Consider the following 27,885-nt stretch of genomic DNA (forward strand, 5'->3'; position numbering starts at 1 on the left):
GAACTGAAAATCAAGGCTGTATTTACCCAGAAAAGGGTAAACATCACACATTTCCCCCAATTAGAAAAGAGAAACTAAGAGGTCAGGAAGAGAGAGGGTCAAGAGAACAGGCAAGCGTTTCAGCACCCGGGACAGTGGCACCCAGTTCGGTCTTTCGGTCCCTCTCTCTGGCTGAAAACCTTCCGGACCCAGAGGCTGACAGCCTAGAAGGTCGCTCCGGGGTCCTGCCCTAGCCTCCCAGGACCAACGCGTGTTCTGCAAATGAGGCCTCACGGGCCAGAATGGGCCCAAGCAGGAAGGGTTTTGCCTTTATTTCACATCTCCCTGCAGTCCGATTTCTTGCTGGCTGTGCCTAATTTCTCTCAGGCCCTAGGCTAGTTGTCTTAGCACCTGTCCTTTCCCTGAAGACCTTGAGGGATTCAATTCAGAAAATAGAAACACCAAAAAAAGAGTAGAAAGACCAGCCACGGGTTGGGGGAAGATGTGTGCATCGGATGTAACCGTAAAAGAATACAAAGTAGTATTTTCATTTACACAGCACATAAAGAATTCCTCCAGAGCAGCAGGGTCCCCGGCTTTATTCATTACTGTAGCAATGTGTGTTACACTCTCGGTGACATACAGTGATACGCCCGCCATAATGACTAACATTTAAAAGGCTGGCAAAACCAAGTGTTGGTGAAAATGAAGCATTCATGTCGTCAGACCCATTGGTTGGAGAATTCGTTGGTACAACCCACTTTGGAAAACTGTTTGAAGGAATCAGCTAAAGCTAACATAAGCCTACCTTATGAGCTGCAGCCCCGTTCCTGGATATGCCTTTGTGCATCAAAGCCCCTGTATAAGAATGTTCCACGGGCAGCTTTGTTCCTGAGAGCCTCTAACAGTGCACAAGCCAGGTGCCCATCCACAAGAGAATGGATGGCCAACTGGCAGCATATTCGCAGGAGAAATATTACACAGCTGTGAAAAGGCACTGACCCCTGACCCATACGACTGCGAGCTGTTGAGCAGCAGAAGCTGAAACAAAGTGAACCTAGGCTATGGTTTTACGTAAGTTTACGTACGTTCAAAAGCAGAAGGGCTCAGCTACATGGACTAGTGACACGCACGGGGCGGGAAGCCAAAATGAAAAGCAATGACGTGGTTATCACAAAAGCCAGGATTGAGGTCACCTCCGGGGGCTGGAGGGACTTGTCATGGGATGGGAGGCACTGGGGTTTCCGGTGGCTGCCACGATCGATTCCTTGACCTGGGAAATGGTGACATGATTTTATGATTATTTGTTATATCGTACACTTACATGTTGTGCACTTTTTTTGGGGAGGGTATGTTTTTCATATATTCCAGTGACAATTTTTTATTGTGGTAAAATACACCTAACATTAAATTCACCATCTTAACCGTTTTTAAAGATTTATTTGTTTTTAGAGAGAGAGAGAGAATGCGGGGCCGGGGGGAGGGGCAGAGGGAGAGGGAGAATCTCAAGCAGACCCCCCGCTGAGTGCTGAGCCCTATGGGGGGGGGCATCTCATGACCCTGAGATCATGACCTGAGCCAAGACGGACGTTTAACTGACTGAGCCACCCAGCCCCCCCCCATCCTAACTATTTTTAAGGGCACACCTCAATGGCATTAAGCACACTCACCCCGTCCTGCAGCCACCCCACCCTCCGTCTCCAGAATGTTCCATCTCCCCACACGGAGACGCTGTCCCCAGGAAGCACGGACTCCGCACCCCCGGCCCCAGCCCTGGCTCCCCCAGCTCCTCTCTGTCTGTGTGGACGGGACGCCTCTGGGGACCTCCTGGGAGTGGGGTCAGACAGTATTTGTCCTTTTATGTCTGGCTCATTGCACTGAGCGTAACATCCTCAAGGTCCATCCACATTGTAACATGGTCAGAATTCCTCACTTTTCAAGGCAGAATAATATTCCAGTGTATGAACGGACCACGTTTTGTTTAGCCACGCATCTGCTGACGGACACAGGTTCTTCCACCTTTCGGCCACGGTGAATAATGCCGTTATGAATATGTGTAAATCTGTTCGAGTCCCTGTCTTCGATTCTCTTGGGTATAGACCCAGAAGTGGAATTGCTGGATCATATGGTAATTCTATGTTTAACTTTTTTGAGGAGAAGCCAAACTGTTTCCCACAGGGGCTGCACCATTTTACATTCTCACAACAAATGTTTTTTAAATGCTAGAAACCATCCTGAGCTCTGCCTGGTGCCCTCCTCCCCAGGGCTCCAAGGAGCCTGTCAGGCCTGAGGCAGACCCCTCCCCATCAACCTCCCAGCCTGTGGGAGTGGCAGCTCGGTGAGCGCGTCCCAGAAGGAAGGATGCGGCTTTAATTAGCTCCTGCCTGGAGGAAAAACGGACACCACGACGTGTTCCCAGGGCCTCTGCGCAGGGGGTCCTCCGGGGGAGGGGGAGGCAGAGGGAGGGAGGTGGGGGTGGCGGACACAGGGTCCAACAGTATCAGAGCGGCGAATGATGGTCTCATTTCACACGCGGTGAAAGTGAGGTCCACAGAGGTTAGAGGCAAAGCCCAGGGCTGAGGCCCTGTCCCCTGGGTCCGTCTCAGGGACCACACCTGCCTGCATCCCACACCCCGCCTCAGGCAAACATCTTTCAAATACCTTTGATCTCACCAGTCTCTCTCTTGGGGCTTCTCTCTCCTTGCTTCTGTCTCTCTCAATGTCTCTTGTCTCTGCAGTTCTCACTCTTCGCACTTCTTCAGCCCCACCCCCACCCCAAGACGACGTCCAGGCAATCACACCCCGGCTCTGGACCCCTTCAGGGTGGGCCGGCCCCTCTCGTCTCCTGATTGGCTCTGCCCTTGGCCCCTGTGCCACACCCCCTCTAGCTCCGCCCCCGCCCCTTGACACCCCCCGCCCCCCTGCACTCGGACCATCCTCTCTAACGGGGGGTGGGGTGGGGGGGGCAACGAAGGCCCAGAGAAGGGCGGCGCTCCATCCAACGCCACGAAGCAGGTCCGTGGCACAGCCACGGTGCTCCTCGTCCCAGTCCTGGGGCGTCTCCTGCATCTTTGGGGCTGCTGGTGCACCCCCCCACCCTCCTCCCTGAGGCAGCAGCTGTCCCACTCCCCCACTGCACCTCACCCAGCCTTCTCAGTGTCTCTTTAGCGTCAGCCACGGATTTAATTAACAGCTGGGTCTCCTCTCTCCCCTTCCCTATCTCACCGTTTCTGTGGGGTGGGGGGGTGCAGCTGAACCATGCTGTTGGTCCCCCGCCCCCCAAAAATGTTGGCTCTAGTCTCCTCTGTTTATTTTTTTTTAAGATATTATTTATTTATTCGACAGAGATAGAGACAGCCAACGAGAGAGGGAACACAAGCAGGGGGAGTGGGAGAGGAAGAAGCAGGCCCATAGCAGAAGAGCCTGATGTGGGGCTCGATCCCAGATTGCCGGGATCACGCCCTGAGCCGAAGGCAGACGCTTAACCGCTGTGCCACCCAGGCGCCCCCTCCTCTGTTTATTTTTATCTTGTAGTTAAAAAAGAACATAAAATCTACTATTGTAACCAATTTTTCCTTTTTTTCCAATTTTTTTTATTGTGGGAAAATACACATAACATTAAATTTACCATCTTAACCATCTCTAAGTGCACAGCTCAGTGGCATTTTTTTCAAAGATTTTATTTAATTATTTGAGAGAGAGAGCATGAGCGGGGGCAGGGGTGGAGAGGCAGAGGGAGAGGGAGAAGCAGACTCCCCACTGAATAGGGAGTCTGATGCGGGGCTCGATCCCAGAACCCTGAGATCATGACCTGAGCGGAAGGCAGACACTTTAATGGACTGAGCCACCCAGGCTCCCCGCCCCCCAGCTCTGTGGCATGAAGCACACTCACACTGCTGTGCAGACGCCCCCATCCTCCGTCTCCAGAACGTTCCATCTCCCCACACGGAGACTCCGCCCCCAGGAAGCATGGACTCCCCAGCCCCTGCCCCAGCCCTGGCTCCCACCACCTCCTCTCTGTCTGTGTGGACGGGACTCCTCTGGGGACCTCCTGGGAGTGGGGTCCTGCGGGACGTGTCCTTCTGGGTCTGGCTGCTCTCGCTGAGCACCGTGTCCTCAAGGGTCCATCCATGTCGTGGCAGGTGTCGGGGTCCCTTCCTTTCTAGGGTTGGATCATGTTCCAGCGTGTGGATGGAAGGACAGGCTGTGTTTATCCTTCATCCACTGATGGACATTTGGGTTGTTTCCGCCTTCTGGCCGTTGGGAATCAATGTGACCGTGAACACGGGTCTACACATTCCTTTCTCTTAACACCCCCATTTCTTTCCTTTCCAGGCTGTGCCTTTCTCACCTATTGTGCCAGGGACTCCGCCATCAAAGCTCAGACTGCCCTGCACGAACAGAAGACCTTGCCCGGGGTGAGTCCGGGGTGCTGTCTGGGGAGGGGGGCTGCTCTCAGCCTGGGGAAGGCTGAGGCCCTTCCTGGGATCAGCTGTGAAGTCTCTGGACTCAGAAAGAAGTATAAGGTGCAGACAGGCAGAAATGATCATCAGAGAGAGCATTTATTGAGTGCCTACTGCATGTCATGCTCCATACTTCACACCAGAGTTGTTGTGTGTGGCTGTGTAGGTTGTATACTGCACAAGGGCACCTGCCCGGCATGTAAGTGTCGCTGTGCTGAGACTTGAGGGACGAGGAAGCGTTAGCAGGCAAATGGAATAGGCTGCGAAGGCCTTGAGGCAGGACCGTGACTGGCGTGTTGGAGGAGCAGCGAGGGGGCCTGTGCGGCTGGAGCAGAGAGAGCAGGAGGGGGAGAGGGGAGAGGGCAGGGAGGGGGCCGCGCAAGTCGTACAGGGCTGGCCCAGGCTCTTCCCTGCTGGCTCTCCCTTGTCAGCCCTGCCTTCTCGGGGTAGGCAGGAGGTCCCTGTCCCCAGTGAAGGGAGGGCGGTCCCCCTGAGCCAGCTGAGCCCGGTCCCCAGGCAGTGCCTCTGGATGGAAATCGAAGGAACCACAGGGAGATCCACGGCACCCCATGACCTCCGGGTTGTCCACCCTTTCCTTTGCGACTCTCAGGGACTCTTCAGCATCAAAGGCATTTGGGGGCAGCTTGGGTGGCATCTGCTGCCACAAATGCTGAGAATATGGGTGCAGCATGGCTGGCTGGGTAATTGGGGTGTACCTGCTGGGAACACGAGCTCATGGCTGGGGTTGACTTGACTCTGAACAAGCACCAGAAATGGTCCAGGGGCTGGCCTCAACCTCATAGTGAAGAATAAGGTGTCCCTTTTTGGGGGGTTGACGTGGAGACAAGAGTGGTAGAGTGCTGTCGCGGCCACAACAGCGGGCTCCTTGCTTAGCTCCAAGCAGTCCTTGCTGTGTGTCAGTGAGCCGGTGACTTAACCTCTCTGATCTTCGGCACGGGAAGAGTATAACAGGGTGGAGTGGAGGGAGGAAACTGTAGAGAAGGTGGTCACGGAAGGCTTCACGGAGGAGGTGACATCTGAGAAGAGAATTCACAGTTCTCCCTCCCTTCAATCTTCTGCCAGCATCTCCCCAAGCCAAGCCAGAACTGGAGGGCAGGTCCACCTGTACAGGTTAGCACCCGGGGGGGTGGGGAACAGTGGGGTTCTGTGGACCATATTAGTTATCTCCTGCTGCCTAACAATTATTCCACAACCCAGTGGCTTCAAACGATCAGCCTGAGTTATCTCAGGGGCCCCGGGTCAGGAATTAGGGATGAGTTTGCCGCAGGGTCTGGGCTCGGAGTCTCCTGACGTCGCAGTCGAGAGGTCAGCGGGCATTTGACTGTGGCAGTGGGATCGGCCTCGGCGCTGGCCCCCAGAGTGGCTGTGGACAGGAGGTCTCACTTCCTCTCCAGGTTGGGGGGGCGTCTTGAGAGCCTTGCTTGCGGTGGTGACCGGCTCCCCCCAGGACGCAAGGACGAAGCTCAGCCTCGGTCTCAGAGAGACACGCTGTCTGCCAGGCTCTGTGAGACAGGAGTCCAGGGGCGCTGACCCCCTAGGGGAACAAACCAGTGTTGCAGCGGCTTTGTCCGAGGCCGGGCAAACAGCAGAATGGGAATTTGACCACTGACCCTGTGCGGGCACACGGTCCTTCCATGTCCAGTGGACGTGTGTATGTGATCAGATTCGGCCTGGAAGCTCTGACTCTTCTGCCCAGAGAAATCTGTACCGTCATGAGATCTGCTAACATTTCTAGCGGTGCCCCAGCTAAGTTCTTCTTAGCTTTCTTCTGCTCCCATTTTCCGGATGGAGACCCTGAGACCCAAAGCCAGCCTCCCTTTCCCCCACCTGAGGCCCAGCTCCCTCTGTGTTGGGGGTCAAAGCTGGGCTCTGGAAGAAGGTGGAGGGCTCCCCCTAGACCGGGGGCCCCTCCAGGGCAGACCCTGGGCTGAGTCCTCAGCACCCATTGGTTCATTCAGCAGACATGTACTGAGCACCTGGTCTGTGACCCGGGCGGGACCCAACGAGAGGGCTCCTGGTGGTGAGAGCAGCACGGAGCTGAGCAGTGGGGGGGGTGGGCGGGACTTTCAGAGTGATTTTCAGACTCCAGATGCAGGTTCTGTTCAGACAGGGAGCTCAGGGATGCCTCTCCGAGCAAGGATCAGGGCCAGAGGGGGGCAGGGAGCTGTGGTTGCTCCGGAAGTGACTCAGGCAGGGACCGTGGAGGTAGAAGGGGGGGGGGGGTTGAGATGCTTTAGGAGCAAGGCTTTCTGGGCAGGAGTGAATGGAGGGCCGGCGAGTGGTCTGGGGTCTCTGCAAGAAAGCACCTAGCACTAGGGGGCTTAATGCGACAGAGACTTACCCTCTCTCAGTTCTGGGGACCCAAAGTCTGAAATCAAGGTGTCAGCAGGGCTGTGCTCCCTCTGGAGGTTCTAGGGGTGGAATCTATTCCTCTGTCACCACATGGCCACCCTCCGTGTCTATATGTCTCCCCTCTCCCTCTGCCTTTCTCCTATAAGGATAGCTGTCATTGGGCTTAAGGCTCACCCTAAATCTAGGATGACCCCATCTCGAGATCCATGACTAAATGACGTCTGTTCTGAATAAGGTCCCACCCACGGGTTCCGGGGGGTTAGGACTTACACGTGTTTGAGGGGAGTCCCCGTTCAATCCACTGTAACGGGCGAGAATGAAATGAACAGCGGATATAAAGCAGCCAGGGGCAGCATCTCCGCGGGCGGGGGCAGGGGGAAGCAGGGGGCCTGCCCCGCCACAGATGACTTGGTGGCCGGCAAACAAGGTGGCTTCTTGGAGGAGGGAGCCTTTGAGCTGCGTCTTGAGAGATGGGGAAGACTGTGGCAGATGGAGGTGGGGGTGGCGTGGGGACCGAGTGTGCCGAGACTGGGAGGCAGGAACGTGCCAGGCGCATTTTTGAGTGTGGGAACACACGAGAGCCTCCATTGTCTCATGGAGGAGTTCACATCAGGTCAGAAGGGGGTCTCAACCGGGGGGCGATTCTGCCCCCACGGGTCACTGGGCGACGTCTGGGGACATTTGCGATCGTCGTGACCGGGAGAGACAACTAGCATCCAGTGATCAGGAGAAGAAGGAGCTGGCGAACGTTCTAGAGCAATGCTAATAGAAATATAATGCAAGCCACAAATTGCATTCACATTTTTCTAGGAGCAACATTCAAAAATTAAAAAGAAACAGGTGAAATTAATTTTCATACTAGATTTCATTTTAACCCAATACCTCTCGAAAATACTATCATTTCAGTAGGCAGTCGGCATAGTTAACGAGCGCTCATGTTCCTTTTTCCTTCTTAGGCATCCAACACGCGGTGAGTGTCCTGCCTCTCGGTCCATCTCAGCTTGGACAATCAGTTGTTATCCGAAATGCTCGATCTGCCTCTGCCATTTGCAGTCTATAGAACTGATAGTTGGAAAAATAGGTTCACCTACACCACTTGCTCTAAACACACTTAAAAGATTTTCCAAGAATGGAGTCAGGAATCAGTTTTTAGACTTAAGTCTATATTTACATTAATTATAATTAAACAAAATAAAAAATTCTGTTCCTCGGTCACATAAGCCACGTTTCAAGGCCTCGATGGCCACATGTGGCTGGTGGCTACCATATTGGACAGCATCCTTCGAAAGCGTTCTAGGCCGAGAGTCAGCAAACTTCTGTAAAGGATGAGAGGGTAAGTATTTTTGGCCTCACGGGCCATAGGCACTCTGTCGTATCACATAAAAGAAACCACAGACAATACATAAATGGATGGGTGTGGCTGTGTGTCAATAAAACTTTATTTACAAAAACAGACAGAGGCCCAGGATGGAGTTGGCAGATCTCCATTCTAGACCATTGGTGTCCGGTAGAATTTTCCACAGTGATGGAAATGTTCTGTCTCTGCTGTCCAGTTTGCTGGCCACTAGCTTTGTGTGGCTATTGAGCCTTTGATGTGGCAAGTGTGACTCAGGAAGAGTTTCTTTCTTCTTCTTCTTTTTTTTTTTTTTAAGATTTTATTTATTTAGAGGCACCTGGGTGGCTCCGTCATTAAGCGTCTGCCTTCGGCTCCGGGCATGATCCCTGAGCCCTGCATCGGGCTTCTCCGCTGGGAGCCTGCTTCTCCGTCTCCCACTCCCCCTGCTTGTGGTCCCTCTTTTGCTGGCCGTCTCTCTCTGTCAAATAAATAAATAAAATCTTAAAAAAAAAGATTTTATTTATTTATTTGAGAGAGAGAGCATGAGGTGGGGAGGGGCAGAGGGAGAGAGAGAAGCAGACTCCCCACTGAGCAGGGAGCCAGACATAGGACTCGATCCCAGAACCCTGGGATCATGACCTGAGCTGAGGGCAGACACTTAATTGACTGAGCCGCCCAGGTGCCCCTCAGGAACAATTTCTAGTGTTATTCAATTTTAATACATTTAAATTTAAACCACCACATGTGGCCAGTGGCTACCACATTGGACAACTCAAATCTAGAATGTTGTAGGTCGGGGTCAGCTACTGTGTTAGACAGCAGATATAGAATGTTCTAGACTGGGGGTCACTTACTGCATTGGTGAGTTCAGACCTAGAATGTTCTGGACCAGGAGGCAGCTACCATGATGGTCAGTGCAAACCTGGAATGTTCTAGACTAGGAGTCAGCCGCTGCTTTGAATAGCACAGATGTAGAATGTCCTAGACCAAGGATCAGCTACCATGTTAGACAGTGCAGACCTAGAATGTTCTAGACCCAAGAAGATGATGCAGTGTCATCATATGTCTAGCTTGTGGAGTTCAGGGTCTCAGTTTGACACCAGCTCTTGGCTGGAGGGGAAGGGGGAGGAGGCTCCAGCAATGCCCAGAAACCATCCCTATGGAGTCCCCAAGCTTATGCTGTCACTATCCTGACTTTTGTCGTAACCAACCCTGCTTTCCTTCATGTTCTTAGCACTTGCGAATATATCTCTAAAATCCTGGGTGACTCTTCCCCACCCCGCTTTTTACCTTATATGAACGGCACCATAGTGTACGTCGTCTCCACCGTCTGCATTACTTTTTTCACGTAGTACGATGCTGAAGGGATTCGGTAACACCTGTCGGTGTCGCGTGCACTGGTGACCGGTGCTTTTTCATTGCTGGGTAGCGTTCCACAGCGCGAGTACACGGCTGGTCTGTCCATCCCCCTGTCGGTGGACATTTGGGTTGTCTCCAGCCTTTGCTGTGACAGACGGAGATGCTTGTCCACGCTTTGCTTCTGATGGACACGTGCCACGTCTCCTCCCGGCACATACTCAGCAGTTCCGACCCCTGTGACTTCCGTAGCTGACGCCCACCTGCATAGCGAAGGGGTTGGACTTGCGGGTGAGCCTCTCCCCACCCCGAGGGCACCCACAGAAATGGTATCAGCACACTCAGAACCAGAGCTTGCAGGAAGAGTGACGGGGGCTGCTGGGGGGGGGAGGCCCCCCTTGCCTGTCAGCCACATCTGAGCACGGATGTCTGAGCCCCCCTCCAGGCGTCCCCGCCAGAAGACGGAGCGGCAGCCGCACAAGGTGCGCCCCATGCTGGAAGAGCCCCCCAGCCGGCTCACGTGCCCGCACACGCCCGCACACACAGCCAGGGAGTTAGGGGGCCACAGCTGGGTCACCAAGACAGCCACCATCTCTCCTGTCCCCTGCCTCCCCTCAAAAACCCACATGCGTGTGTGTTGGGGGAGACAGTGTGGAGAGGACGCTTCCGTCTTTTTATCTCTTTCTAAATCAGGAGGGGAGGGTGAGCCGGGTCATTTGCTGGCTCCGTGCTTCTGCCCCCACTCCTGGGAACAGGCAGGCCCCCCTCCATAAACGCTGCTTCTGAAGCATGTTCCAGCTCCCATCTCGAGTGTGACAGTGGCGTCCGTGGGGGATGCGGTTTAATCAAATCTCAGCATTCTGGAATAGGACCCTAAATTGAATAACAGAATCCCAGAATAGAACCCGGAATGGACCGCAGGCCCCTGGAATCCGCGCTGGGCAGAAGCCTCGGATTGTAGCAGAGGCTCTCTGCGGGGCCGTCAAACCCCAGGATGAGGCTCCTGGAGATGGAGGGGACCCATGGGGACAGTGGGGGGGCTGGCAGGTCCAGCGCCTATCTCTGAGAGGCTGGGCCGTTTGAGGGTGTATTGTCTCTTTCTTCGTGAAGGTCTTGAGGGGTGAAGAACATCCCAGATCTGACGTCCGCCCTGTACCCCAGAAAGGGATAGGTTTGTCTGGCTGGCTGGGGGTCCCCCCACAGACCCCTCCTTAAAACCCTTTCTATGCACACAGGGGTTTCTGAAGCGGCCCCTTTGCAAGACCCCCTCCCACATCCCATGACCTGGCTCAGAACCAAACCCACCTGAGACTGCGCGAGGGGCCTTAGGAGCCAAATGTCCAGTGGTTTGACCCTCCCAGGCCTCAGTTTCTTCATTTGTGAAATGGGATTGCAGAAAGGGCTTCGAGGATCTGTGAAGTGACCCAGGCCCGTTGCTGAGCTCACAAGTGAGCTAGGCAGATCCACGCTGAATGAACTGTCCCAGACAAGTCGAGCCTGCAGGACCCCAGGCCAGTCGTGTCATCTGTCCGAGCCTGGTTTCTCCCCCATGAAGTAGGGGAAGGTGTAGACACAGCTGGGCACACGCTCTTGAGTTACTTCCCAGCGCTTTGCTCTTTGCCCACGGGGACACCACTGAGTCTGGAAACCGTAGCTCTTGTCTCATTTCATTTCAGTTGTCATTTGTGGACCCTGTGCTGGGCCTTTGGTGGGGAGGGGGGCTCAGGGCCCCTCGGCCCTGCCCCCAGGAGCCCACCCAAGAGGGACGGTGTGTCTGTTGGGGGACGTAGTGCCTGGGCCGAGCGCCTAGAGCAGGAGAGCGGTGTGTTCTGGGTGTTTGACCGAGGCTGTGCTGGGCTCCAGGGGCAGAAGGGGAGTCTGGAAGAGCGAGCTGGGCACCACCTTGTTTCTTCTCCTCCATACCTCCTGTAAACGACCTAGTGGGGGCCTCTCCTGGGCCCCCATGTCTTCTAGAGGCACAACTTTGCATCTTCTAAAAGACTATCTTCGGGTCCCCAGCCTGACCGCCGGAGACACCTTCTGCAGTCCGTCCCCCAGCAGCCTCAGTTTCCCCATCTATAATATACCCAGGTCAGACATGAGGGACCCTAGTTTTCAATGATGTGTGGCTTTGTTGAAGTCACCCAGCAAAAGCTGGGGGGCAGAGCAAGGACTGGGTCTCAGTTATCGAATGTGTGTCTACCCCAAAGACACAGACACTCCCCATAGCCCCGGCTCACAGGCCCCTTGGCTGGAGGGTTGGCTGGAACCTGAGGAAACCAGCAGGATATTGGGCCTCTGCTTCTGACTTTCTTCTTGCCCTTTCTGATTTGCCCACCTGTAAAATGAGAAGGTTTCCATCTCATAAAGTTGTTCAGAGATGAACTGAGTCAGTGGGTGTAGGTACTCCTCCAACATGAGAAACTGTCTCCCACCCAAACTCTTACTCATACTTCAAAACCCACCGCAGATTTTCCATCTTCAGTGAAGCCCCAGGATAGCCTTTGGCTCTTCACTGTTCTATGCTCTAAGGTCTCCCAGGGGGGTGGTCCCTACCTCTGCCTCAATCCTGTCTGCTTAGGTCTGGGAGTGCCTGTATCTGCCTCTGTCTCCCCTCATACCACATTGGGGGGATCCTCCCTGAGGCTGCAAAATTACTCAGCATGGGGCACACCGGGAATGTTATTGAATAAATGAAAGGAGGAAGGAAGGGGGCAGGGAAGGGATGCAGCCATGGGGAGCCAGAGAAGGTGGAGGAGGGAGGGAGGGCACTAGGCAGAGACCTCGGTGGGACAGATGGAGAGAGGGAGCCGGAAGGAGGTGGGCAGAGCCAGATGGGCGGGCAGGGGCGACAGGAAGGGTGGGTGTGGGGAGACCCAGCTCCCCCCCCCCCGCCTCCCCCCCCCTCCCGCGCCGCACGCCTCCTCGCGGCTCGGGCGGGCAACGCCGGCAGGGCCCGGCCTCTGGCGGGCGGATCGTCAGCGCCCGCCTGGGCGTCGGGCGCTGGGAGCGAGGCGCGGGGCCGGTGCGTGCGTGCGGCGTGTGCGCGCCTGTGCGCCCAGGGCCGGCCGGGCGGGCGGCGGCACGTGGAGGCCAGCCTGGCGCGCGTCTCCAGGCCGGTGGGTAAGGCGGGCCGCGGGGTGCGGATGGCCAGGCCTCGGAGCCTCGGCTTTCGAGCGGGGGACTGGGGAGGAGGGGACTGCCCGCCTGGCTCCTCGGGACGAGACCGGGACCCTTGCCCCGAGCCCGAGCTGACCCAGGAGGGGGAAGGGGCCTCCCAGCAGGAGGCGGAAGGTCCCAGGCTCCGCAGCGGGCGGGGGAGATGGGGCGCAGGTACCCAGGCCGCGAGAATGGGGCGGGGGTGGAGGGTGCGGTGATGGGGACAGGTTCCCTCCCCGAGGCCCCCCTCTCTCGCTCCCTCCCTCAGCTCATCCATCTCCAGAAGATTATATTTAAATATCTCTTTTGTGCAAGGCAGGAGCTGGGCTCGCCCCTAAGAGGCGGTTTCCATGGCAACAACAATTGCCAGCTTCCGTGTGGTGAATCAGCGTTGCCATGGCAACCCCATCCTCATCTGCCCAAGGTGCTGGGAGGAGGGAGGAGGTGAGGGCCAGCGGAGGCGAGGTGGGAGGGGTGGGGGGCGAACAGGAGGCTGGAGCTCAGGTGCCCCCACTACCCCACCTCCCTTCACAACCTCAGTCTGCCCCCTGCCCAGAAACTGGTCCCATCTGGTTGAAATCTCCCCTCCTGCCTCCAGCTAGCTGGGTGTGGTACCCAGGTGGAGAGGGCGTGTGTGTGTGTGTGTGTGTGTGTGTGTGTGTGTGTGTGTGTGTACGTGGTGGGGGAAGGGAGACGTGGTTTGGCCTTTCCCAGGTGGTCAGGTTCCCTCTGAAGATGTGGCTGGGTGGCAGGAACTGGGGACGCTGGAAGGCCTCTCTGCTTCTGGGACTCCCAAGGCTGAGTTCAAATTCAGGCAGCCCGTATGAGCCCCAGAACAAACACTCAGAATGGGAGGGGCTCAGAGAGGGTAGGGAAGCTGGAGCGGGGGAGGGGGCTCAGGGAAAGAGGGTGCAGAGTGAGGGAGGGGCCTCAGAGGGTGCAGAGTGAGGGATGGCACTCAGATGGGGTGGGGAGGCTCAGAGCTGAGACAGGGTCTAGGACAAGGGGAAGGAGATTTGGGAGTTTGTGGGTTCATAGTTGGAGAGGGGTCTCCACCCATAGGATTCGGTAGAAAGATCCCTAAATTTGAAGTCTAGCAAGGCTTGGTGCCTTGACTCCCCCACCATGACCTTGGGCAGATAGTCTTGATAGCCTTGATGTTGACATCTGTAAAGCCTGGTGAAAACTCTGCTTCTCTCTGGAGCTTGCTGGGGACCTCCACAGCAACTAGAAAGCTGACATCCTTCAGTCACCTTCTCTGAATGGCCATGGGGACAGTCTGACCTGGGAGGGGGTCTTGGACTGGCACTCGTTCCAACCCCAGGCCAGGCGCAGAGGCACCAGGTACCTGTCCATGCTGGTGTGCGTCAGCCACTTCTTTCTGGTCAATTCCGTTCCGCAAGCTTCTCGGATTCTCCCTGCCTGGTGTGGGGAGAGCTGCCTGCTGTGAGAAAGCAAGACATAGACACTTCCTGCCCTGAGACAGAAGGAGGAAGGAACCCAGAGGGGTGGAAGGATTGCCTGCATAGGGGCTTTTGAGCTGGGTTTTGAAGAATGAATAGGAGTTCGCCAGGAGACACAAGGCTTGGAGGAGGATTCTGTTCTTAGACCAGTGGAGAAGCAAATGCCACCCGCTTCCCACATCCCTTGAGTTTATTCTCAATTATCCACATTAGCTCACACCCATGGCTGGGTCAGTTTGAGGGTGGGGATTAGAGTAGGATTTCTCCCATTAAGCATCATTTTCAGTGTTGGAGGTGGAGGGCAGAAGTATCCAGAACGAGCAGTCCAGATTGAAATCTGGTCCACTCAGGTATGACAGTCCTCCCACCCATGGCTCAGAGAGCTGACTAAAAGTAGCTGCCTTGGTATCAGTCAGCTACTGCTGAGTAACAAGCCAACCCAGGCATTTTATTTGTTGAATTCATGGGTTAGTAAGCTCAGCCTGGGCTCAGCTGGGTGGTTCTTCTGCTGGTCTCTCCTGGGGTCATTCATGCAGTGGCAGGCAGGGCTTGCTGGGATGAGCTGGGACAGGCCAGCCTCACTCCCACATACTGTTTGTCAGTGGGGCCTCTCAGGGCATGAGGTCTGTCCTCCTGTCCTCCCTGGGCTTGTCACCTGACAATGTCAGTGTTCCAAAAGAGAAAGCTGCAAAGTCTTTCGAGGCCAGAGCTTGGAACTCCCACCACTTCCCTTCCACTATATTCCACTGGTCAGAGCAAGTCACAAGGCCAAGTCCAGGTGCCAAAGGGTGGGGAAATAGACTCCAGTTTTTGATGAGAGAAACTGCAAAGTCACATCATATACAGGGACTAGAGGGGTTGGGCAACTTTGCAAAGAACCTACTACACTACAAAGCAAGGAGGCGTCCTACAGCAAGAAATATTGTGACTGGGTTTTGAAGGTAAAGTAAGAGTTTTCCAGACCACAGTGAATAAAGCCCCATCGGTGGGACCATGTGTCACTTGTTTGACCGGTTTGCTGCTGGAAGTTGGTGGGATACTGGGCCTTGGGGAGGTGGGCAGTTGCCTGGCAGAGTTCAGGCAAAGCCCCCACCCATGATACCCCCACTGCCACCCTTGACCTCCTCCTCCCCCTCTCTCCACAGATGGCGCGGCCAATCCAGGTGAAGCCGGCGGACAGCGAGAGCCGCGGAGGTAGTTGTCATCTCTCCGTGGCCACTAGGCTGGGGGGTGGCAGAAGAATGGGGGAAGGAGGGGAATCCCCGATCAGAAGGCTGTAGCCATCACCTCTCTGCTCACACATCTCATGGTGGTGGGAGAGGCAGAGTCCCCTGGCTAGGGTAGGGGCAGGAGAGCAGGGGGGCTGTGACCCCTCTTCCAAACCACAGCACCACAGGCCCAGGAGTGGAGGAGTGGGGGGGCTCTAGCTAGGTCCAGCTGCTTGCCCCTAGAGCTTAAAATGCTCCACTCCCCGTAGGGTGCAATATTGGGGGTCTGATGCAGAGGGGCTGGGATCCCTGCTTTCAGTGTGTGTGTGTGCACGTGTGCGCGCATGTGTGTGCGCGCGCACGCGTGTATGTGCATGTGTGAGCACACGTGTGCGTGCATGTATGTGCGTGAGCGCGTGCGTGCGTGTGTGTGCGTGAGCACGTGTGTGTGCATGTGTGCGCGCGTGAGCACGTGTGTGCATGCATGTGTGTGCGCGTGCGTGCATGTGTGTGTGTGCGTGAGCATGCACACCGTGGCACGCCTGTGCATAGATGTGCAGGAGCACGTGCACACGTGCATGGGTGTTTCTGTGGCTTATGCGGCCAGGCTGCCTGCTGGCCCGTGTGCGTGTCTGCATGCCTGGCCTGTGCGTGGGCATGTGTGCGAGCGTGTGTGCTTACCTGTTCCAGGCTGGGCGTGTGGGTATGTGGGCTGGAGGCCTGGCGTCTGCATAGGTCTGGACCGTGTTGGGGACGTGACCATAGGCTGTCCCCAGTGGCATCCAAGGCCAGTCATTCTTGGAGATTTTTCTACCCCCTCCCCATTTCAGGTGGGTTGGGGGCTGAGGGGGAGCAGCTAGCCTTGGGGGTGGTGTGTGGGGCAGGGCTGTTAGGACTCCTGTGTATGTGTAGGAGCCTGGTACAGGCTGGGACCTGTTTTCACACTCTCCAACGGGACTGCTAGTGCAGGCCAGGGATGGGGGGGGGTCTACATGTCTCAGTCTCTTCTCTTCTCTCTCTCTTAATAATTCTTCCTCTTCTCCTCCTCCTACTCCTTCTGTCTGTCTCTCCCTCTGTCTCACCTTCTCGTTCTCCCTCTCACTCCATACCTCTCTCTCTCATCTTTTTCTCTCCTTCTGTCTCCCTGTCTCCCTGTTTCTCTCTCCACTCCTTTGTGTCTCTTTGTCTCTTACTGTCTCTCCCTTTGCCTGTCTCTGTCTCTGTGTTTCTCCCTGTCTCTCTTTCTCTCTCACCTGTCATTTTCCCTGACTCTCAGTCTCTCTGCTACCATGTCTCTCTCTTCCATCCCCATGAGTGACAGCTGCCAGAGAACAGGTTTCCATAGTAACCCAGCTCACCATCCTGGGAGATGAAGCTGCCATGTTCCTGATTACAGGGGAGCAGCCCAGTTACCAGAGGGAGCAGGACTCTGGTGCCTCATACAGGAGAGGCTGGCCCAGCCAGGCCTCCAGCCAGACCCCCACCTCCTCCCCACCAGATGGGGGCTCCAGGCTTCGGGCACCTGGTCCTGTGCGCACACGTGCCCTCACTCATTCAGCAGAGACATTGCCTGGGATGCAGGGGCCATCAGTGCTTACTCCCGACTGGGAAATCTAGATGGCAGACAGACAGACAGGGACCCAGGCAAGGCAGTTCTTAGGCTAGTACTCTGTGTGGGCTCTCCGAGGGCACGGAGGGAGACCATCTTTGCCCGGAGGGTGGGAGCAGTGAGGCGGTGGCCCTGAAGGATTGAAGGGAGGGCCTTCTAGGAGGGGGCACCGCGTGAGCCAAGGCTTGGAGATGAGCCGTGCATGGCACGTGGGAGGATGGAGAGGCCCAGAAGCGCGTGGCTGTGTCCTCCCACACACAGGCAGAGCAGGGGTCGGCAATGCTCCCCCCACGCCCTGCTGCCTCCATTCTGTTGGAGGGACCGAAAAATTCCCGGAGGCCAGGACTCGGCTGAGGGGGTGTCTCCGCCCACAGGAGACCGGAAGCTGTTTGTGGGGATGCTGAACAAGCAGCAGTCGGAGGAGGACGTGCTGCGGCTGTTCCAGCCCTTTGGGGTCATCGACGAATGCACCGTGCTGCGCGGGCCTGACGGCAGCAGCAAAGGTGACCGGTCGGGGGCGCGACTGGCCTAGGGGCGGAGCTGGGCGCGTGAGGGGATAGGCTTAGGCTGGGCAGTGGGGGGTCGGGGTTGGCTCCTGGGGGCGGGCCGGGCACTCAAAAAGGTGTGGTTGGCTCCTGGGGCAGGGCGGGGCAGTGGGCAGGCGGGGTTGGCTCCAGGGGGCGGGTCTCGGCGCTTCAGAACGCCGGGTTGGCTTCTGGGGCGAGGCCGGGCACGTGGGAGGGCAGATTGGCTCCTGGGGCGGGGCCAGGAGCTTGAGAAGGCGGGACTGTCTCCTGGGGGCGGGGCCAGGCAGTTGAGAAGGTGGGCTGGGCTTCTGGGGACGGGGCGGGGCCTGTGGGAGGGCGGGTTTGACTCCTGGTGTAGGGTTGGGCAGTAGGAAGGCGGGATTGGCTCTCGGGGCGGGGTCGGGCACGTGAGAGGAGGCAGGGACTGTGACCTGGGGGAGGGGCCGGGTACGTGAGAAAGCCGGGTTGGTTTCTGGGGCGGGGCAAGGCACGTGGGAGGGCGGGTTTGGCTCCTGGGGGCGGGGCCGGGCACGTGAGAAAGGCGGGACTAGCTTCTGGGGCGGGGCGGGCACTCGAGAAGGCTGGGGTTGGCTCCTGGGGGCGAGGCCAGGCACGTGGGAGGCCGGGGTTGGTTTCTGGGGGCGTGGGCTGGGTGGGCGGAGACTGTCCGGTCCCACCTGGTCCTGCCTGTGCGCCACCTGTGCCCACCTGACTCTGGAACAGTTTCCTGTGGGCTGTCTGCCTGACACTGGCTGAACATCTAGGGAAGACTTTAATGGTCCACAGCGACTGTTTCCCTGTCTGCCCATGTGACTGTTGGTGACTGCCAGTGAGCATCACTTCGCCTGCGGCTCTTAGTCTGACTCTTTCTGCCTGAGTGTCTAAATGACTGTTTCTGTTTGGGTCTTCATGTGTCCGCTGGTCTCTGGCTGTCTACTTGATTCTACCTTTTTTGGGTTCATCTGTCAGGCACCAACTGTTGCCCTGACTGTCTCTGGCCCTCGCAACTTTTTATCTTCTAGGACAGAATGTATCCCATGGTCCCTATTTGCTAGGCTCTTTTTTTTTTTAATTATTTTTATTTTTTATTTTTAAAATGTTTTTATTTATTTATTTATTTTTAAGATTTTATTTATTTATTTGACAGAGAGAGAGGCAGGAAGAGAGGGAACACAAGCAGGGGGAGTAGGAGAGGGAGAAGCAGGCTTCCCACTGAGCAGGGAGCCCAATACGGGGCTCGATCCCACAATGCTGGGATCATGACCTGAGCCAAAGGCAGACACTTAACGACTGAGCCACCCAGGCACCCCTAAAATGTTTTTTAAAGTTTATTTATTTATCATCTCTACACCCAATGTGGGGCTCAAACTCAACTCCAAGATCAAGAGTCACATGCTTTACCGACTGAGCCAGCCAGGTGCCCCTCTTTTTTTTTTTTATTGATATTTATATACTGTAAAATTCACCTTTTGAAAGTGTACAGTGAAGTGCTTTTCAGTATATTTAAAAAATTGTGCAACCATTGCCACTCTCTAATTCCAGAACATTCCATTGTCCTACTCCACCCCCAGTCTTCCATAGTAGTCTGCCTGTGTGGAACTATGTCTAGTAGTCTCTCCGTATGACTGTGTGTCTGAATTTGTCTGTATTTAGTGGTCTCTGGCTGTCTGATTTCTGATTTCTTCCTGTGTGACCAGCCAGCTGGGTCTGACCTGCCTGGTTGTTTTTGTTTTGTTTTGTTTGTTTTTGTCCGCATCTCTCCAACTCTGGTCACATGGGCCTGCCTGGGTCTGAATGTGCCTGTGCTTGAGTGTGCCCACAGGACTGCATCTCAGCGCCTGTGTCTGAATGTCTCTCTGCATATCTGATCACAACCCGATCTCACAGTGTCAGCGACTGGTGGGTGTTCTCTAAGCCTGTGCCCTTCACTTGTTCCAGCAGGCAGGACCTGCCCCCCCGACTGCACACCGCCTCATAGTGTCTGTCCGACTGTGTGAGCCACAGACAGCTGTGTAGCTGGTGGCTTTCCGACTGCATGGGTGGCCACCTGGCTGACGTCATACTCTGTGACCGGCTGTGCGCTTGTCTCACTGCCTGATCCTTTACTGTCCAGCTGTCTGTCTGAACAGATGACTGGCTGTCTCTCTGTTCTGACCGTCTGACCAGCTGTCCAGGGCTTCCTGTCCCCTCTCCTGTGGCCCCTGCCCACCCAGAAAGGCCCCGTTACCCCTCACGCATTCTCTTTCTCTTGGGTCAGGCTGTGCCTTTGTGAAGTTCTCCTCCCACACCGAAGCCCAGGCGGCCATCCACGCCCTGCACGGCAGCCAGACCATGCCGGTGAGTAGAGACTGCCCTGGGCCACGGGGATGGGTGTGCGGAAGTGGGGAGGGGACAGGGACCAAACCTCTCCCTTCCGTTCCCACCAACCGGTAGCCTCGGGCCGTTCCTCAGCAAGGCGCGGGTGGAGAGAAAGTTGCAGCCTGACGGTGGTGTGGGTAGGTGTAGGCATGTGAGTGTGCGATCGTGCCTGTGTGGAGCATATGAGTGTGTGAGCGTGCAATGTGTGGGGGTGGGGGTGCACGGATGTGCTGCCCGTGTGTGGCTGCATGTGTGGTTACGTGTGGACTAGTATGTGTGTGTCTGTGTCTGTGTTTAGAGAGAGTGTGTGAGTGAGTGCTTGGGTGTGTGGTTGTGAGGAGGTGACTGTAAATGTGCACATGACGTGTGTGTGAATATGTATGGATACGTGTGTGTGCGAGTGCACATGTGTAAGTGAATGGGTGTGTGTGAGTGGATTGTGCAGTATGCATGTAGGTGTGCACGCACGTGTGTACTGAGCGCACATGTATGTGTGAGTCTGCCTGGGTGACGTGGGGGGAACGAGTGCATCGCGCGTCTGCGGGCATATGTGAGGGCCAGTGTGTGAGTGTGTGTGGCTGGGTGAGCGTGAGTGTGAGTATGCATGTCTGTGGTTGCCTGTGTACATGTGTGACTGGGTGCCTCTGAACGCCTTGTGTGAATGCGCGTGTGCGACGGTGTGATGTGCACGGTGCGTGTGCATGTGGATGTGAGTGGAAGCACGCATGGTGTGTGTCCACGTGTAAGTGTACTCACATGGGGGTGTGAGCAGGTGTGGTGTGTGAAGTTATGTTTTTAGGTGCATGAGTGTGTGACCATGTATGAACGTGTGTGTGTGTAAGTGTGCATATGTGTGGTGAATGTGTGTGAGAGAGTGTGTTCATGTGTGTGGGAGTGTACAAGAGGGTTCCTAGAGGGGCGGGACCTGAGCAGTGGTCTGGCTTTGTTGAGGCCGGCAGAGGGACGTGGGCGTGGGGCATGAGCAGGGTGGGGGTGGGGGCGTGTAGCCCCAGGAGCAGGGGAGATGGCTGGAGGGGCTGCAGCCCATGGAGAGGAACACGGGGCTCCTAGGGCAATGAGGAGCCATGGAAGGTTTTGACAGGGCAGGGAGGAGGCCAGGTCGCTTGGAAATGTCCCCCGGGGCAGAGTGGGGAGGGGCAGGGGGCAGGCCTGGAGCAGTGAGAGGCTGGGGAGGACCAGCCAGGCACTGGGAGTAGCTCTGCCATCTAGAAGCAGGTGCCAGGAGCCACCAGCGCTGTGCAGAGGTGTCCGAATCTGCCATGGGGAAGACAGGCCTTAGAAAATCAACTCTCCTCTCAGCTGTTCTCAAGAATGGGTGCGAAGAGACGGGCAGCGTCAGAGCCTCCCGTCCCTTGCACACTGGGCGCTCGGGCCTCAGTGTCAGTCCCTGCAGTGGCGGGATTCGGCTCACCGTGAGGTCAGGCTTTCTCATGCACACAGCTGACCAGTGATGGGGCGCATCAGGGAGTGAGCTCTCCAGCAAAGGCGGCATGTCACCCTCTCCGAAGGCTGGAGTCTCACCTGTCCTCAGGTGTGAGCAACAGTTATAGGGTCCTCCACTTGGGTCCCCGTTGCTCCTCCCCACCAGTTGGACTCTCCATTTCTGAGAGTGTGGCTGATAGTCAGGGTCGTCTCCTGTGCCCCAGACGCGACCCCCCAGGGCCCGGATGCCCCACCTGTGCCCACAGGCGGCTGCACAGTCAAGTGCAAGGCCCAGGATGCTGATCTCTGAGCCGTTCTCGCCGTGACGTGCGTGTCCTGCAGCTCCGGGCCCGTGGGCAGGACTGGCAGCTGCTGGCATCTACAGCGCTCCCCCCAAGGGCCAGAGCTGGCATGGTTCCAGGAACCGCAGAGTCCTGGCTACCTCCCTCCTTCCTTCCCTCCTTGCTTGCCGCTGCCCCCGTAGGGCGCCTCCTCCAGCCTGGTGGTCAAGTTTGCCGACACGGACAAGGAGCGGACGCTGCGGCGCATGCAGCAGATGGTGGGCCAGCTGGGCATCCTGACGCCATCCCTCACCCTGCCCTTCAGCCCCTACAGTGCCTACGCCCAGGCTGTGAGTGACCCCAGCAGCGGCACTTCTGTCTCCAGCGGAGGAGGGGGGAGTCCGGCTCAGTCCCTCTGTCCATCCATGCTCTGTTGGCGTTCTGCCTCTCTGTTCATCCTTCTGTCTCTTACCTACTCTCTCTGACTCACGATCCTGTCCTGGTCATGGTTGAGTCCACAAATCCAGGCTGATTCCTGAGCCCCCAACCATGAACTGAACCCCAGGCCCAAGCTGAACCCCAGCTCTGGAATGACACGACCCCATGTTTAGCCCTCAAATCTAGGCTGGGTCTCAAACCCAAAAGGAGCCTCTGAATCAAGGCTGACTCCAAACTGAGACCCAGCCCTGGCTGAGTTCAGTGTTGGCTGATCCCTGATCCCAGACCAAGTCCAAATTCCTGACTCAGCCCTCATCTCAAGGCTGAGCCCTGATCCCGCACTGAGCCCCAATTTCTACTGAGCCCTGACCCCAGCCTGAGCCAAGATAGCCAGGCTGACCCCCTCACCCCCCAAATTACTTGAGGACCAGGCCTCCTCCCATGAGTCATGACCTCAGGGCAGGTGCCACCCCTATTGTGCCCGCTGACTCCCTTTCCACCCCCAGCTCATGCAGCAGCAGACAACGGTCCTGTCCACGTCGGGCAGCTACCTGAGCCCTGGCGTGGCCTTCTCACCCTGCCACATCCAGCAGATTGGCGCCGTCAGCCTTAACGGGCTGCCTGCCACGCCCATCGCCCCTGCCTCTGGTGAGAGTCTGCCAGGGGCCTAAGGGTGGGTGGGCAGGGCAGGGCCAGGGCCAGGCTCAGGCTCCCCGTGGTCTCCTCCGTTCTGCAGGACTGCACTCGCCCCCGCTGCTTGGCACCACTGCCGTGCCCGGGCTCGTGGCTCCCATCACCAATGGCTTTGCAGGTGTCGTGCCCTTTCCTGGGGGGCACCCCGCCCTAGAGACCGTGTATGCCAATGGCCTTGTGCCCTACCCAGGTAACCGGAGTGGTCCCCCGGGACTTAGGGGAGGGGGGTGGGGCAGGGAGGGTGTCTCTGGGACAGGCATGAGTTCCTGTGCCACGGTGCCTGGGACACAGAGGGAGTCTCAGCTGAACAGACATGAGCTGTGGGCACAGAGAAAGAGGCTGTAACAGGGTGGCTGAATATGGGAACTTTATATCCTGACATTTCTGGGTTCAAATCCCAGTTCGGTGGTCGTGGGTGGTCTCTGTGAGTCTCCGGGCCTCAGTTTCCTCACCTGGGAAATGGGGCAGATGACATCAGTCATCTCATGAGGTTGCATTGACAATGAAATTAGCATGCCAAATGCTTACACATCACCTCTACCAAGAACAGCAGCATCAGTCTTAATTATTACTCGTCGCTATTTAGGAAGACATCAGTACCCATATTCATTCATGTATCCATCCATTCAGCATTAGCCATGCACCGAATTAGGCTGGGCCCTGCCTTTGTGAAGCAGAGGTCCCACCTTTCCCGACCCTACACCACAATTCCCAGGCAGGCCTCCTCCAACACCTTGCTTAGCTGAGGTAAGTCATCTGCGTTTCCACCATTGAGGAGAATTTATTTTTATTTTGAAATGATTGGAACTCACAGGGAGTTTCAAAAATAGCACGAAGAGGTCCTGGTCCTTCCAACGCCCCCCGCCCCCACCCGGTGCTAATCGCTTACATAACCCGAGTACGTTGTGGAAACCAGGAAGCTGACACTGGTGCAGTACGATGAGCTCAACAGGAGTTGGAGCCCTTCTTCAGACTGCACCACTTCGTGCACTCGTGGGGGGGTCTGTGCCGTGTTATCACAGGTGTAGACTGGTGTAACCACCACCACAATCAAGTCACAGAACTGCTCCATCTCCATGGGGTGATTCGTTCATGTGACCCCTCTATGGTCACACCCCCCCAGCTCCCATCCTCTAGCAACCTCTCTCCATTCGAGCATAATCTTTTGGCTGAAATGTCCCCTGATTCACCAGCTCTAGTGGTCTGGACAACCTCTCCCCTCCCCTGATCTCCTCCCCTGGGAGCAGTTGGGAGGTCACAGCCACATGGGGGATCCACAGGGTGTCTGATGAGTGAAGCCTGGGGTGGAAGAGAGGGAAACGGATGGGAGTGGGGGTGATCAGGAGCAGAGGCCCGATGTCCTGGAGAATCCAGAGAATAAAGGGGAAGAGCGAGGGGGTCCGGATGCAGACAGAGATGGGGGTGATGGTTAAACCTCTCTGGAGTCCTGTTCGACTTCTGTCATTTCCTATCTGAGTGGCCCTGTGCCAGTTGCTCCACCTCGCTGAACCTCAGTTTTCCTACCTGTAAAATGGGAACTATACCTGTAAAACGTTTATGCAGAGGTGAAGCTGCGGCAGATGTTTGTTGCTCTCCTTCCGGGTCCTAAGGATCGGGGGTGGATGGAAGACCTTCTGCCCCCGTCCCACTCAGCCCCTCCGTCTGCCCCGCAGCTCAGAGTCCGACCGTAGCCGAGACCCTCCATCCCGCCTTCTCTGGAGTCCAGCAGTACACAGGTACGGGGGCAGTCCGGCCAGTCTCGGGCGTGGGCCCGCCCCTCGGCCCCGCCTTCCGGGTGTAGCCACGCCCCCGTGGCCACACCACGCTTCTGGCTCCGCCTCCCAAGGGCCTCCCTTTTATTTGGCCTTCCGTCTTGAACCTGGCCACACCTCCTACTTCTGGCCCTGGCCCAGTCCCAGGTCTTGATCCCACCCCTCCTAGCCCCTTGCAGCATCTGGTCCCGCCCTCATATCCTGCCCCGTTCCTGCCAGGGCCCCGCCCTCGAGCTCTGGCCCCACCCACTCTGATCTTGTGTGGCCTTGGCCCCTCCTTGAAGCCCGCCCCCGGTCGTGACCACGCCCCCTCCCGTTGCCAGGCGTTAGCCCCGCCCTCTCGAGTCATGGCTCCGCCCCACTCTTTCCTGCGCCTTGGCCCGCCCTTAGGCCCGCCCACCACTACGGGCACGCCCCGCCTCCCTCCCAAGACCGTCGTGGCCCCGCCCCCGCCCTCCCCGGGCCGCCCACCGGCCTCACACCCGCCTCCGCCCTGTGTCTCGCTCCCGGTCTCCGCAGCCATGTACCCTACCGCGGCCATCACGCCCATCGCGCACAGCGTCCCCCAGCCGCCGCCCCTCCTGCAGCAGCAGCAGCGAGAAGGTGAGGGGGCCGCGACCTCCCCTGGGCGCCAGCCCCGCCCTCTAACCGCCCCCTCCACCTCCAGGACCCCTGGCCTGGCTTGGCGCGTAACCTCGGGGAGCCGCGGCTAAGAGCGCAGCCTGCTGGCCAGACAGACCTGGGTTCGAGTTCTGACGCGGCCCCTGGGTGTTCTGGGGGAACGGAGTCACCCTCTCTGAGCCTCGGCTCCCTCTTCTGGAAAGTGGGAACCGTAGGACTAGTGGTGACCCCCCCCCCACCAGCCGCCCTCTGCAGGACTGGACGCTTCTCTGAATTTTTTGAAAAGACGCGCCTCTTGAGGTCGGGCGGGGGGTGGTGATGCGATATCTCGGGTAAACTGAGGCCTCCTCAGTAAAGTGGAGGGAGGGAGGTGTTAGATTTTGGAGTCAGACAGCCGGGATTCGGATCCACCCAGTCTGACTGTGACATCATAAGGAAAGCACTTCACTGCCCTATGCCTCAGTTTCCTCCTCTGCACCAGGAGCGACCATCTGGGTCAAGAGGTGTCACTGGGAAGGAGGCGGGGCCGTTCCGACACGTAGGATGGCTCAGCACCCAGGAAGGCCCTTTCCCTTGTCCATCCAGCTAGTGGAGCAGGGGAGAGGTGACCAACTCGCCCTATGGCCAGGGGAGCTCCGCAGATGGCCTGGCCTGCAGACTGAGTTCCTTGAGGCTCTGCCCCCCTTCTCCCTTGCCCTTGGCCCTTGGAAGGGGGGCATTGCCAGGATACAGGTGCTGAGCTTTGAAGGCGAGCCCTAGGCTGAGGGGTCCCCAGCCCTGCCATCCAGCCGCTATCCCGTTCTCCATCAGATTTTATACCTCCAGGGGTCTCTGTGGTTAAAGTCATAGACAGCAGGCATGAGGATTTGGCAGTGCCAGCAGCTCCAGTGTGATTTTCAGTGACCTCCCAACACCCCCATACCCCCCACCCAGGGCGGGCCAGTGCAAGCTTCAGAGAGGGCCCAGCTGCCTCTGGTCACTGTTTTGTGGATAGCTTGTACCTGGGTGTCTCCCTCCCTGGTCTCTGCTCCAACTTCCCTCCCCCCAGGCTAAGGGGGAAAAGCTAGTGCAGAGGCAGCCGGCCCTGCTGTAAGCCATGGGCGTTCTGGAGAGTTCCCTGCAGCGTGCAGAACCTCACTGTACAATCTACAAGACTCCTGCTTGCACCCTTCCAAACCTTTGTCTGTGACAAAGCAAAACAAAACAAAAGATAGAGCCCTAATAAAAATGGTAGCACAGTGTTACACACGTGCGCAGGTTAAAACAAATACGGTCAGTGTGGCCCTTTATCGTGGCCAAGACCTCAGTTTGCCTGTGGAGGTGGCATTCATGTTCCGGGTTGCAGCTGTGGGCTGCTGCAAAGTGGCGGAAAGAGGCTTGTCTGAAGTCAGACGGGGAGTTGAGTCGCAACCCCAGACGGGGATGCGTGTGGCTTACGACACGCTTGGGGAGCTGAGGGAGTGGTAGGTGTTCCCGCTGTGTGTGTGCGGGGCGTGTGCGCTCACGCGTTGTGTTCTCGTGAGGTCCGATTCAGCGGGGTGCGGCTTTCTGCATTCACCCCGTGCTTCTCGGAGATGAGACAGCACACAAACTAACCTTCGTGTTGCGGTCAAGATTGTGCCCGCATCAATGACGACGGTCATGTTGGGATACACTTGCATTTTGAAAACAAGCGTTTTCAGAAGTGTGGTCCTAATCGGGAAGATAAGGGTTGGATGTCAATGGGTAATCTTTGGTTTTGTATTTCTTGGGGTGGAGAATACTCATTTCCAGGCCGAAGGGGATTCTTGGTGGTTTGGGGGTTCTCCGTGTTTTGGGGGGGCGTGGGAGAAGGTCATCTGTTGGTTTGGGATTAGGGGCAGGTTGGGAGACTGTTCATGGCTTCAGATAATGAAGGTTTTTAAGTTTGATGTTATTTATAGATTTTACGTGACTTGTGCATTGGGGATTATTTGGGGAGGGGATGGTTTTGAGAGTTAGCTGTGCTTTTAAAAAATTATTTCTCGTTGGTATAGTATATCATTTTAAAATTCCCAGGTGGGAGCGGGGGGCCCCTGGCTTGATCAATTAGTAGAGGAAAAGACTCTTGATCTCAGGGTTGTGAGTTGGAGCCCACGTTGGGCATGGAACCTACTTAAAAATAAATAAAAATACAATAAAATTACCAGGTGGTTTGGGGACTAGAGAATTTTTTTTATCTTGATTTTATTTTTGTGTCATCTGAGTTTTGAAAGTGATTCAAGGTTTGGAGGATTAGCCACAGTTTTGAAAACTATCTAGATATTTGGGGTTCGGGACCAGGAATGACTTGTCTTACTTTATTCTGTGATCATCGGACTGGTAAAACGTGAACATTTTATTCTTAAAACCAGTTTTAGATTTACAGAATTAGTGCAGAGGAAGTGCAGGGTGTCCACATACCCCACGTACAATTCATCTGATGTCGTCAGTGGTCTGGAGTTGCCGGTTTAGGGATTTTTCAGGCGTTTCTGGTTGTCTGGGATTTGGGGATCATTCAGGGCCTGGCATTGAGGGATTTATCTCAGTTTTGGTGGGAGGGACCATCTGAATTTTGTAAATTATCTGGGGCCTGAGGATCATCAGAGGTTCGGAGTGCCCGAGTGTGGGGTCAGACAGGCGAGGGTAAGCACGCCCTGCCTCCCGTCCCCGCCGTCTCCGCGCCCCTGCTTCCTGGTGTCACGGGCACCCTCCCCTAACAGCTGGAGACGCCAGATGTGGGCTCCGGTCCCGTGCCCCTCCCCCCGGGGGGGGTCCGCCTCCTCTCCTTGGGGGCTTTATGTCTTTC

The 27,885-nt window shown here is 56.5% G+C and overlaps 1 protein-coding gene across 1 annotated transcript in view; it reads left to right on the forward strand.

Annotated features, from left to right (window-relative positions):
- CELF5 (CUGBP Elav-like family member 5) overlaps positions 1-27,885 on the forward strand; it is a 49,105-nt gene that overhangs the window by 16,441 nt on the left and 4,779 nt on the right. Inside the window, exons 2-10 of the mRNA XM_026481037.4 lie at positions 4,315-4,397; positions 15,275-15,326; positions 17,321-17,449; positions 19,731-19,810; positions 21,759-21,905; positions 22,500-22,641; positions 22,730-22,876; positions 24,360-24,422; positions 24,978-25,061. Coding sequence (XP_026336822.1) covers positions 4,315-4,397; positions 15,275-15,326; positions 17,321-17,449; positions 19,731-19,810; positions 21,759-21,905; positions 22,500-22,641; positions 22,730-22,876; positions 24,360-24,422; positions 24,978-25,061 — 927 coding nt within the window. The remainder of the gene's footprint in view (positions 1-4,314; positions 4,398-15,274; positions 15,327-17,320; positions 17,450-19,730; positions 19,811-21,758; positions 21,906-22,499; positions 22,642-22,729; positions 22,877-24,359; positions 24,423-24,977; positions 25,062-27,885) is intronic.

Source organism: Ursus arctos, unplaced genomic scaffold (assembly GCF_023065955.2).
Source record: "Ursus arctos isolate Adak ecotype North America unplaced genomic scaffold, UrsArc2.0 scaffold_14, whole genome shotgun sequence".
Classification (NCBI taxonomy): Eukaryota; Metazoa; Chordata; class Mammalia; order Carnivora; family Ursidae; genus Ursus; species Ursus arctos.